Source organism: Fulmarus glacialis, unplaced genomic scaffold (genome assembly GCF_000690835.1).
Source record: "Fulmarus glacialis isolate BGI_N327 unplaced genomic scaffold, ASM69083v1 scaffold11505, whole genome shotgun sequence".
NCBI classification, from domain to species: Eukaryota; Metazoa; Chordata; class Aves; order Procellariiformes; family Procellariidae; genus Fulmarus; species Fulmarus glacialis.
In genome coordinates this window covers 18,461-30,977 of record NW_009214943.1, presented here as the reverse complement: position 1 = coordinate 30,977, position 12,517 = coordinate 18,461, and the positions used below count along the sequence as shown (strand labels likewise).

The following is a 12,517-nucleotide window of genomic DNA, read 5'->3' as shown; positions in this document are numbered from 1 at the left end:
CCCAGCCACTGGGGATGGCTGAGAGCTCCCAGCAAGAGGTCTGTGTTTATTTGAATATCGGCATGGGTTCAGACAGAGGTGAACATCTCAAAGCCGACGGCTTGGGATCCCAGTCGTGCCAACCCCCGTGTCGGGCTCCTGCAGCTGGTCATGGAAAATCAGAGCCATGAGGTTCACACCACTCCAGTTTGACTCCATGGCCACGTGCAGAAAGCAGCCCCTCTGCGCTCGGCGGGCTGCTGCCTCCCGCCCTGCCTGGCGCTATTAAAATACAAAGGGAGTATTAAAGCTATTTACAGTAAAGAAATCTTCTTTAACCCGGCCTGTCGGGAAGCATAAGGGCATCGCCTCCAGGCTCTTCTGTAACTTTCGGTTTACATTTCAAGGAGTTATTCGTGCGTAGGTCCAGGAGCACAGGCGCAGCTGTACGTATGTGGAGGAGTTACCTGCAGTGACTGCCCTGACTCAGATTTTTCACCATACTGGAAAAAATAGCTTTGCAGGTGGCATTACCAAGTGATGCTGGTGAAGGGCAGATACGTGCTCTTCTCGTCTGCCTGCAAGGAAGGGAGCACGCAGGTCGTCACGCCGAAAGCTGAGCACGCTTCCAACTCTTGTGCATGATCAAAGCCTGCGCCTGCTTGTGGCACCTTGGCACCCCGCTCTCCCCCAAATCCAGCTCTGCGGTTGCTTTCCCTCCCAGAAAACTCCCGAAGCTGTGTTGACCGACTGCGCTTTTGCACACGCAGCAACGGCATGTAGCCTGTATAAGCAGGGAATATGCACGAGGTGTCTGATGCAATTTGACACTTTTTATTTAAAACCTGCTTCAGCATCAGCAAATGCTGACTGATTAGCTGTTAGGTAGCAAATTATTTAGTGACTCTGGAAATATATTTAGCGAGGAGCAGCATCGTTTTCCCCAATCGTCTGTCACATGGAAACGAAGCCGAGCAACTGTCGGAACCAACTCTAAAAATGAACTTTCAAGGGTTTCTGCAGCACTCTGCTCTCTTACAGCTGCCCGCTAGCTTGCTTTCACTCGCTGCAGAGCGCGGTGCCCCGAGCTGGGGGTGGGATACCGGCCAGAGGAGTTAAGCCCTCCCGGCGAGCACCCACAATTGGTCAGTGGGAGAGGAGTGCTGGGAAAACAATTTTATCTGCTGCGTGTTTAACTTTACTTATCTGAAGCTTAAAGCAAACTAGGCTTTCCCCATCTGTCAATAGAGCTTCATATGGAAAGAACAACATAGGAGAATTTAGTGCCAACCCAGAAGGTCAGAGGATATACTGTGTTTAATTAGATTAAACAAAAAGTGACGGATGAGCTCAGTGCTCGCTGTACATTTTCCCTAATTCCTTTAATGTCTGCTTGAAGGAGACGTGCCTTTCTGGGACTGCCTGTTGCCTCCCTTTCCCAGTGTGGATGCTGGTGGAATTTGCCTGGTGTTACTCCCCGTGCACGGAGCCAGCCGGGTGCTCTTCCCTTTCCATGCGTTGAGCCAGAGAGATAGGCAATAACTGATTTAATTTGCTGAAATTATGGTTTCCTATGGTTTTACGGGACCAAACGTTCCTGGAAATAGCAGGAGCTGGACCTGTATTTCAGCACTTTTTATTAACTAGAACATGAACCGTTAGAGGCAAGATTATGCAGCTGGGGCAGGGGATGGGAAAGTGGGAGCAGCATTAAATTAAAATCATTAATTTAATGATTTTTCCCACTTCTGGAAAGAACTTTATCCCCTTTCTCCCAGGAAGATCCCAAAATAGCCTAGGGTCAGAAGAGATGGAGAAAAACTGTGAGGAGACAGTGGTGTCACCAATGCCCACCACTTCCCCTGGCTTCAGTGGAGCTGCTGCAGCCCGGGGGCTTGCAAGAGTGACACCCTGGCTTTCCCTCCGCTTTGGAGAAAGCCCCGCTCCCGCGGCACGCTAACATCCAACCACCCCTTGCAGAACCGAAACACCCAGGTGGCCAGGCAGCCCCACCGGCACATCCCCGGCTGCCCACCCCTTGCCAAGCGCAGCGGCTCAGGAGAGGCACCGCGCCAGCCTTGCCCCGCGCCCAGCACCCTTGCTCGCTCCTTGGGTGACTCCCCAAACACCCTCCCGTGGGGCTAGCGTGGGTGGGAGGCACAGCAGCCCTCTCCGCTCTTCGCTTTCACTTCCAGCTCTTCCAAAAGGAGAAGTGCAGCCACGGTGCTGCGTGCCGGGGGCCCCCGTGAGAAGGGGCCTTCGGCACAGCTCAGAAGGACTCCGGCATGTTTCACTCACAAGTAGGAGGGTCGGCGAGTCGCTCCTCGTGTCCGGAGCCTTGCTGGTTTAAAAAACAACACGGCGAGCAGCTGAGAAGGGCAGACTTTGTGCCGGAGAGCCCTCTGCTTTAATAACTAAGTAAGTGGGGGGAGCGTTTACCCACAGAGTTCACTCCGTGTCAGCCTGCTCGGCGGCCACGCACATGCAGCCAAGGAAAAAGAGGCCATTTAGTTTTCCATGTTTAAAAGAATGAATGTGTTTTCTTTTGGTCTTTAAAAAGTAGTTAAGGTTTCCCTAGTGATGATTGTTTCCCTTGACTGGGAAAAACCTTGTCACCCCAGCCGCGGCGAGGAGGCCAGCTTTGTTCATTGTGCTGGGCGCTGGGCGCGGAGGGCGGCGGGGCAGAGCTGGCAGGTACCGCGGGATGCCTCCTCCTGCGCGTCCTGGCACCCGGACCACCAAAATGCAGGATCCCGGCCGAAAACCCTCCCGTGACATGCTCTGGAGAGCTGGGGCTACGCTCTGCTCGGTTTTGCCATCCTTCAGCCCCTCAAACCTCTCCGTCCATCCAGGCAGCAATAGAAAGAGCCCAGTGACCGCTTCAGCGTGCACCAGGCTGTGACCACTGCCCCTGATGCTGGCAGCAAGTGACAGCCCATGTTTTACACCGTCTTCCTCCTATGCAAACTCCCCTCATCCTCGCCGACACATTTGCTTCTGTACTGCACAATGGCGAAACAGCCTTGTTTTGGCCAGAGGAGCTGCTTGCAATGGGAGGGCTTTGGGCCAGTGGGCATTTCTTGGTTTAGTCACACAAGGCATTTAATAAAAATTTCAGCAGCTCCCCAAAACCTGGCAGAGGCAATGCCTGTCAGGCTCCCGTGGCAGTTGTTGAACAACGATAAAGCGAGGCCCAACAACAGATTTAACCCAAGTTAATAAAAGGTAATATAGTTTGGTGACTGAAAGGTACTTCTGGGTGCCTAGCAATTCTAGTCCAAACCCACAAGCCCCATTAAATAAATTATTTTGATGGCTGGGGCATAGTAGCTTCTGCTGCGGCATAGTATCTTCTGCTTCTTTCGAAGGTCTCCATCTCACTTAGAGAGAGAAAAAATCCTAATCCATGCATTATTTCTTTTACTTCAGATGCTTTGTTTTTCAGAATAGTCTCATTTTAGCCAGCAAAGATTTTGCCTCTCACAGGAGAGAAGCCACTCCCATCTGGCTTTGTGAGGGATGCCCTTTTCTCCAGTGGGACCAGGGAGCGATCCCACCAAGACAAAAGATCTGGGGTAAAGGGTCATAGGGATAAAGCTACTGCCTTCTCTGCTGTCTGCAAGAGATCAGCACGTGCGATAGAGGAGCCGCCATAAAAACGCCTGAAAGCCAGGAACATCTGCTGGGATCATCGAAAAAATATTCCAGTGTATTGGAAAAAAACAGGAGCTTGTTGCAGGCTCCCTCTTCCTGCTCGTGATGGAGGCGAGGAGAATTAGAAGCAGCAAAGGCAGATGGGCGAGCAGCAGTCCTTCGGTGTGACCTCCCCTATCACAATGGAAGGAAACGGAGCGGCTGTGGGAGCCGGCTGCACAGAAGCCACCCGTCGCATATAAGGACATTTGCAACCTCCTCACCCACAAAGCACAAGCAGAGCGCAGCAGCGGCGTGGGATCCACGTCAGCGCCACGCTTCGGATTAATCGCCACGGAGAGGAGAGGCAGTGTTAGACCTCTCTGTCCAATTTGGCCGAGGAAAGAAGCTGAAAAAGCCTAAGTGAGAGCGAAGGCAAAGCCTGCGTTGGAGCTTAGAGTAACTGAGCCTCAAAGCTATGGTCGTCTCCATGAGGCATTTCCTCCTGATGGAAAGCCTTTACTTCAGTAAAGCTGAAAACCTCCTAATGCAGATCAGCCGTAACTGACTTTCCCGTAAAGCTGGTTGAATTATTAATTGCCAGCATTAGACACGTTCAGCCTACTTTCCTGAGTGGGAACTGATCCAGATCTCTGGAAATGTATTTGTTACTCATTAAGTACACACAAATAAGGTTTGTTAAGCAATTTTCAGCTTGGAGAGGGTAAGTGAATAATTCAGAAACAGCTAATCACTTTTGGTGGACGGCTACTTAAGCCGTACAGTGCTTCTTCCTCAGCAAGCAGCTAGCTTTTAAAAGCCAGCAGATTATAACAATACTTGCTGGTAGCCAAAAGCGGGCCTCGGTGACTTGATTTGCGAGAAGAGTCCCGAAGCACTGCAGCCCATCTGTGCAACATGCCGGTGCACAAAGCTGTAGGCAGCCAGACCAGGCGTCCAGCTGAGAAACGTGATGTGCTGTCCAAAGATCTGACCTTGTATCAGGGAATTTGTCATCGGCTTTGATGGAAACTGCTCTGTTTCCATCTGGAGACTTGCGTTTGATCCCTTTCCCATTTCCAGAGTATTCACCACCGTCTTTCTGGTTCAGAATGTCATTTCTGCTCATCGGCTCCTCTAGCAGCGCAGCAGAAGCTGGGGACGTGGGCTCCTGAGCCTGTGCTGGCTCTGGCGCTTCTCGCTCTCCTGCTGTCAGTGGGGAAGGACCCCTCCAGCCTTCCCAACCCTGCCACTGTAAATCCTCAACTGCTGCTAGCTCCCACCTGCTCTCCAAGACCAAACGACATGCCCTTCTCAACACCATACAACTCCATCAGTCTCTGGTCGCTTGATTTGAAGTCCAGCTCAGCAACCTAAAAGCCAGAGCTGCACTTTAGGATATGGAAGAGGTTCAGCTCTGAAAAGTCACAACAGAGGGTCCCGGTGGGCAGTGGTTTGGTAGGGTACAGCCTTCCTGCAAGAAACAATCTTAACGCAAGGCACTGAGCTGTGCTCTTACGTGTCGGGGAGGTGGGACGGGAGCTGTAGGCTTTGCCGGGTCCTCCCGAGGGATGCCCTGGACCCCTGGGTCCTTTGGGAAGGGGGGTCCCTGGCACAGGGCATGTTGGGAAGCAACACAGGTGCTTAGACCAGCAGGAGATGGTAAAGTCCCAGTTATTTCCAATCTTGGCTTATTTAGACTGGTAGATAGAGTTACTCACAGGACGGGCTGCTGAACACCCTCTCCTACAACTTGAAGGCAAGTTTTTAGGGATTTAAACGAGGAGGCTACATTTACGGTCTGCTTAGAGGTATTTTGGGTCAGAGACACCAAAGGCAGAAGTAACATCAATGAGTGGAACAAAGCGACTGCTAATATTTGCTTTTTGAGTCTTGATTTCTTCCTGTCTGCTTCTGGAGGTGACCCAGAAGGGCTTGGGACTGGACTGGTCCGCTCTCTGACACGGGCCACGAGGTGAGCTGCAACGCCCAGAGCCCATACCCCCAAAGAAGGAGGTTGTAGACGGATCTCCTCCCAGCTCAATGCCCACACCAGGCACACACTGTGGTGTGATGCTACATCACTCATCCATTCAGCCTGATGTACTACCAGGCAGGGTGGACGTGGGCCAGACAGGGCAGCCACTGACTTCCAGTGCTGTTGTAGCCATCTGAAGTATTTCCTCTGGCATCAGCACGGAGGGCATTGGTACGGACGCTGTAAATATAACAACCTAGGAGCATAAGCATTGATGATGCACAAGCAAGGTTATGCAAAACCAAGTCACGCAATGTTAGTGGAGCAATCTGCAGGAGAAGCTGGATGAGAAAGGCCTGGCTTGAGCTTTCCTGTTGCTGAAACCCCCAGCAGCTCGCGCTGGTCTTGGACGCAGAAAACATTTCCATCGCTGTTCCCTCTCTCTGCCTGCTCATGGAGCTAGCTCGCTGCTCTTACTCTATTCAGCCATAACTGAACTTCACTTTGTGGAATATGTGAGTGAGAAATGCATCTCTCTTCCATGAGCAAGTGAAATGTTCGGATGCGTTTTAAGTGCCTTCGGCTGGAGTGGGAAGGCAGAGACGAAAGGGAAGAAAAAAAGGGCCAGGCAATGGCTGTGGTAATTTGTTTAGAATAAAAAATTCTTAAAATTAGTCACAAGCCCTGAACATACCCACATTTACTGGGTATATGAAGTGTAAAAAGCTGATTTAGAAGAGCAGTTATAAGTTTCATAAACATGACTAAACCCTAAAGCTGAATGTTCAACAGGCGTGACCTTTTAATTCCCCTTTAAATCAGTTTAGCACTTTCATTTGTGTTTGGAGTCCTTCATGTTTGGATAGCACTTTGATGGTTTAAAGTACTATTTAGAGTTTTATTGTCTCTCCTGCTTCAGAGCTGGGACCACAAATACTTTGCTAAGTGGCTGGAGGAGTTTCTGCTTGCACAGGAGCTGCTGGGAGCACCAGCCTGCCTCAGCCGCAGCTCCCCGGCACCCCCAACACGCCGCCATGGGATGAGCCCCTTTTTTTAGGCAGCTCCTAAATATAATCGGCAACCAGGAGAAACTCCTCCAGGAGTGGAAATGCAGTTTGATACTCCTCGGTTTCAGATCCTTACAGAAGGAGCATATTAGAAAGAGAAAGATGGTGACTTTGGGAAACCCAGAGAGGGGCATGGCAAGCAGCCAGGATGCCGCAGGCGTGTGCCGGGGCAGCACGCACCTCCCGTGCCCTGCAGCACCCTCCCCTGCAGCTGCAGACCTGCTGCCTATGCACCGTCCAGTGCCCAAAGCATCTCCCCGGGTGATTACGCACAGCGGCCAAGGGGCCTCTCTTGAGCAGGAGGCCTGGCTCTGCATCCCACAGGCTCCGGTCTTAAAACAGCACTGACCCCAAGTGCTATTAAAAAAAAGTGGTCTAGATCTGAAGGCAGAGAGAGGCTTGTGACAGGCACTGTGCACCCGCGGACCGGTCCCCGCTTCTGCTGCAAGGTGATGCGCAGGCAAGGGCAGTGCAGGTCAGTTTTCACAGCTCTCAGCACCCATTACGCCCAGCACCGGAGCTTGTGGGCACACACAGGGCTTCTCTCCACCAGAATGAGACAGACGTAAGTTCGTTTGCCATGGATAGTTTCTGAGCCCACCTCGTGAGCCCTCCGGAGACAAAGGCTTTGTCCTCTACCAGCTTTCCAGCTACACTTCCCCGAATGGGTATGGGAAGCATAAACCTTGCCCTTCAGGAGAAGCTGCTCACAAGGACTCCTTCCTCGCTGGACACATCAACCAGAGGCTGTGCCAAAGCCAGGGGCTCCCAGGAGCACAGCAAGGCCAAGCTAATTACGGGGCTTCAAACACCTTCAAACACAGAGCATCTGACAGGCTCAGCCGCTCGTTCCCGATACCCCACACAGCAGCGTCAGGCTGCGAACAGGGAGCGTATCCCCATCGACTTCAGCCAGACTACCCCGTTCCCTGTCCGGGCGGATCCAGACCCTGCTGCGCCCACGCTCTTTCAGGCAGGGTGCTCGTCACCGCCGCACCCGGGAGCAGGCTCACCCAGCCCGGCGAGGACAGCGGGTGGCACAAGCAGAGCGAGAGCACCGGCTGTGCGCGGCCGCTGCACCGTGCGGGTACGAGGGACCTTGGAGAACAGGACGGAGGGAGGAATTCATGTTAACAGCACACTTCAGCTGCCCCCCGGCCCATTGCAGCCGAAAGTCTGACAGCAAGCAGACCTCAGCACAGCACCAGCAGTAATTTTATCCTCGGCTTCATTTTCAGAGTTAAAGCCCTACGCACGCCCCTTAGCCATTTTAGTTATGAGTCACCAAAAAATGCCAGCTTTAGCAACGCGGCTCGACTTCTGCAGGGCTGGGTACATACCTCTGTCGCCAAAGCCAACGTCCTGCCACGCCTGCCTGGTGCGAGAGCATCCGAGGAGCGTGCCGGTGCCGGCTGGGCAGCCCTGTGCCGGGGAAAGGCCAGCAGGGTGGTGGGGGAAGAAGCCGTCACGGTATCAGGCAAGGAGGTTTCTTGCTAGCGATGCGCCATGGAGGTTTCCTATGCTGCTTCTTTTACTCTGCCTTTGAAGCTTGTGTGCAGAGCCGGCAAGCCCCACTGCACCCCGGCACACCCCTGAGCCCTCAGGGAAAGGGATGGGATCCTCGGAGACACAGAGAGGGTTACCCAACCCTACATCCCGGTGCGGCACGCGGGGTTGGATTTTCCAACCCAACCGTGCACTGACACGCAGGGGTGGGGCGGGGGAAGAAAGGGAAGATTCCAGCTGTTAACTCCTAAGAAATTGAGGAAAAACCATGCTGCTCCTATATACATGATGCTGATCAACAGAGGAGTCTCCCATGAGCTGGTGCATGCGATGCCGCAGCGGTGCCAGCTGGGGGGATGCCGGGTTTTTGGTGGAAAGAGGAACGCAGGGGCCGGCAAGGGAATTTGCTCTTTCGGTGCATGTTTACAGCCTTCCACGGGGTGCCGAGGAGGAAGCGGTTTCTCTAAACCAAAGGGGAAATGCTTGTCTGAAACAGGAAAATGGAACTTTCTTTTGAGCATTAATAATGGAAAATCGCCTCTGCAATGGCTGTCTGTTGAATCCCTGGGCGCGCAGCGGGGAGAGGATGCTCGAGGAGAAACACCCCGTCCCACTGTCGGCTCGCTTGGGACCCCAGGTAACCCCGGGGGGCTGATGCTGGCATAGGCGCAAGGGGGAAGATGCTGGGGTTTGGGGGAGGGATCCACTCGGTGACTCTGCCATTGCCCCGGCCAAGCAGATCCCCCCCCAAAACCCCAGCATCCCCCTCCCCGGATGCGGGAAGAGAGGGTCTGAGTACCACGGCGATGCTGGCAACACACCGGATGCACACAGCATCACCCAAGGGTGACCCGGGCAATTCAGGTTCATCACTTAAAAAGAGAGATCCGATTCCTTCTATTTCTGTTTTTTTTAAGTGAAATTGTTTCTAAGCTAAATATTTCTCTTGAAAGAGGCTATTTTTAAGGCGAGCGGCATGACATGGTGTTTATGGACATAACTCCAGCCCCAGCCCCCAGGTACTGATTTAGCAAGCAGCGGCTTCTTGCTGATGAGCTGCAAATGACTGCGGCACCCTTTAAAGAAGTAGAGATCATGGGTTTCGTATTCAAATCCAGTTAGCCTTTCTCAGAACAGCACTGTTATGGTTGAAGAGGATGCTCGAGCCATTTTCTGGTCCAAAAAAGGACAAGAAGATGAAAGGTAGTTATATCTAGCCATGTAATCGCGAGGGCACTGGTGGAAGCGATACAATGAACCCATTATAAACATGGGTGTAGCAAAGCCAGAGTTTAGCTCATTGTGTCTTAGCATTTCTAAATATATTTTGTCTTGGGGGAAGAGCAAGGGAGAAGAGAAATGAATGTAGGGAAGACACCCAGTTCTCTGAACGACCGGGGTTTCGGCAAGGCGCAAGCCCACAATCTCTGATTTAGCAGCTGGTTGCTGAAGTCCTCCTGCCGCAGGCGACTATGTTTAGCTCTTCTTAAAGGGTGAGGGAAGCAGAAGAGGAGGTAGAAAAACTTAGTCATCTTCTCCCCTCAGACATTTTGCTGTTCATTTACTTCAGCAGCACATGAAGCACTTAGTCACTTGCTCTCCGACAGGCTTTTTCTAATTTTATTTTTCCAAATCAAAATAAGAAGAGAAAAAAGAGGTTCCTTCCCAAATAAGCAACTAGCGGAGGAGGCTGGGGGGAGTGAGCAGCGAGTGGCCAGGACTTCACCCCACGGCTCAGCCGGCTGTTGCAGACACCCAGGAGAGCGCTTGCAGGGTGCAGGAGGAGAGAGGGCAGGCGCAGCCGCTTCCTCTCGCTCTCGCTCAGTGACAGCTCGATGAGCCACTTCAGCAAGCCAGGGTGCAAAGCATCCTCCGCTGCCTCCGGAGCTGAGATCTGCTTCATGCCCCCCTACAGGCAGTTGGTACCTGCCCTTGCAGTAAAATCATTTGCAGTGTCGTAACACTCTGCTCACGCTCCAAGTGTTTTCCTGCAGCAAGGCAAGGGGAAACTTGCCACCTAAAGCACACGTCCAGCTTGGATGTCCTCCATTCTCCAACCCAGAAATACTAACATCAGAGCAGCAATTCCTTTGGGGCTGATTTTAGTCAGCCAGCAACCATAGCTCTCGCATTAAAGGAGCCCTTAAGGTTAGAAACTTTTGCCAAAACTGGCTTGCTCCAACAGTGCCATAGGAAAACTCAGGACAGCTGGTGCCCTTCCAGACTCCTCTGGCCCTCGGGAGCGCAGAGGGCCCTTGGCACTGTCCCTTCCTCCAGCGAGTGCTCGCCCTTCGCCTGCGAAATGCAGGGACCAGCACAGGCACCTGCACCGAGACGCACACCGGTGCTGAGACGCTGCCTCAAGAGGGAGAGCACGATCGACAGCAAGAAACAAAAAGCCTCTGAACGCAAGCGCAATCGAGAGCCGGGCAGTTGGTTTCTCTCCTCCGCACAGCATCTCGAAGGCTCTGAGGACAGGAAGGCAATCCCCGAAACCCAGCTTCTTCCCCCATCAGAAAGCAAACCCGCTGGCGTGGCGGTGACCCAGTGCATTTTACAACTGACTCGGGATGGGGCTTTTGGAGGGTTCGGAAGGCACCCAGATGGCTCACGGCTTCCTGTTGCTTCAGTTTTACTACAAAGCAACGTAAATAGGTCTTCATTCTTTGTTGACGTTCGGTGCCGTACAGCAAAACATGCATTGTTAACCTAAAAATAGGAAACCCTGTGGCAGCTTTGAAGAAATTCAGCGTTTTTCCTGTACTGATACAAACACAGTGGCTGAGTGCCAGATGCCTCTGTCCTGCTTTGAAGACCGATGAAATTCTTTGCAACACTCATAAATTACTGCTTTGTTAGCACCCGGCAAGCTCCAGCGACACCAGCAAACCCTGGTATTTCCTTCTTCTCCCTCGTAAGGGAGGGGGGATGCTTAATGCTACATTTCATCCCTGCGCAGAGACGGACAGTCCCGCGCGCCTATCGCCGAGCCGAGCGCAGGCGGAGGTTGCTAAGACACCCGCTGACGCACAGCCGGGCCCCACTTCTACATTTTTCCATTACATGGTGTTGAAGCTTGCAGACCGGGAGGTAGCTTTCTTGAGCGAGTCAGCGAGAGACGGCAGGATTCTGCAGGGCGTGCTGTGCGCTACTCACACTATGTTTAAACGAAGGAGTGCACGACGGAGCCAGAAATCTGCCTTGTTCAGAATAAACGTGCGCATGTTTTCAGATCTGGCTTGAAAAAAGGGCACACCTACTACTACACTTCTCGGAGTGCAAGTATAGAAAAGCCGAGGTCCCAAGCATAATGAGGTGTGGGTGGAAAACCAAAAATTCCTGGTGGCTTTCCCCGGGGAGCACAGCGGTGACTCCTGGGGGAGGGTGCGCCGGCACAGCCCTCGCTCCAAAGCGGCCAGTCCCTTTACGGGGGTCCCACCCGCAGGGATGCCCACCCCACTGCTGTGCCATCGCCCCCAGCGCAGTTTAACGGGGCTTAGCCAGCCCTGCGCACGCTCGGGGCAGATCTCTGCCTTGCAGCACGGACAGAGAGCGGCAAGCAGAGCCTAACTAGCCACAGCCTGAGCAGAAACATGACCCCATCCAAGAGCAGCCGCTTACCGTAAGGTCTCTCCCAGTTCCATGCTTTGGTGGCTCTAGGGGTCAGGTCTCTCCAGGAGATGTTCATGGAATGATTTTAACCCACCCCCAACACCAAGGCTCCTCTCCCACTGCCGGCAACCACGGGGATGGTCCCTCAAGCAGCAGCTCGGGGCAGCAGCCTGCCCAGCTTCTGCAGAAAGCCAGCACTATGTGACACCTCTGGTCATGGCTTATCTATCTCCCACAGCAGCTCGAAGTTGCAGGCCAGACTCGTGAGCTATTAAAAGCCACCAGACACAGCAATTTACACAGTTTTTAACCTCCCCAGAGCCTCAGAGATGGACAACTGGGGATCATCAAGCCAGTTTTTGGGCATACCCATTCCAAGTACAACTCAAACATTTTGGAGGATGGAGGAAGTCCAGCTAACTGTTGGACTGTTTTACACGTCTCCTCACGGTGTAATTTCATCGTGACAATTCAGGATTAACAATTTAGGGTTAGTGTTTCCTCTTCGGTTCAGTTATTGCACTATGTTCGCAATCCTATTTGTGCCTCCCTGGCGTAGGCAGAAATAGAAATCTCAGCATTTCGTTCCCATGCAGGGACCTCCTGCCCTGCAGCGTTAATTCCCCCACCAGTTTGGGGTACCGTGCAAGTACCGAGAGGCTGCAGATGCTATCACAAAGCCACCCCGCTTAGCAGCATGCTGGCTCGCAGCGTGGCAAGCCTGTCCTCGGAGACAGGGACC

General features: G+C 52.9%; 1 protein-coding gene across 1 annotated transcript in view; it reads right to left on the bottom strand.

Annotated features, from left to right (window-relative positions):
* The window catches only part of LOC104077501 (inositol-trisphosphate 3-kinase B-like), a 27,332-nt gene extending 17,266 nt beyond the window's left edge, over positions 1-10,066 (bottom strand). The window contains exon 1 of the mRNA XM_009578763.1: positions 9,890-10,066. Within this exon, the coding sequence (XP_009577058.1) occupies positions 9,890-10,066 (177 nt within the window). The remainder of the gene's footprint in view (positions 1-9,889) is intronic.
* Positions 10,067-12,517: the final 2,451 nt, after the last annotated feature.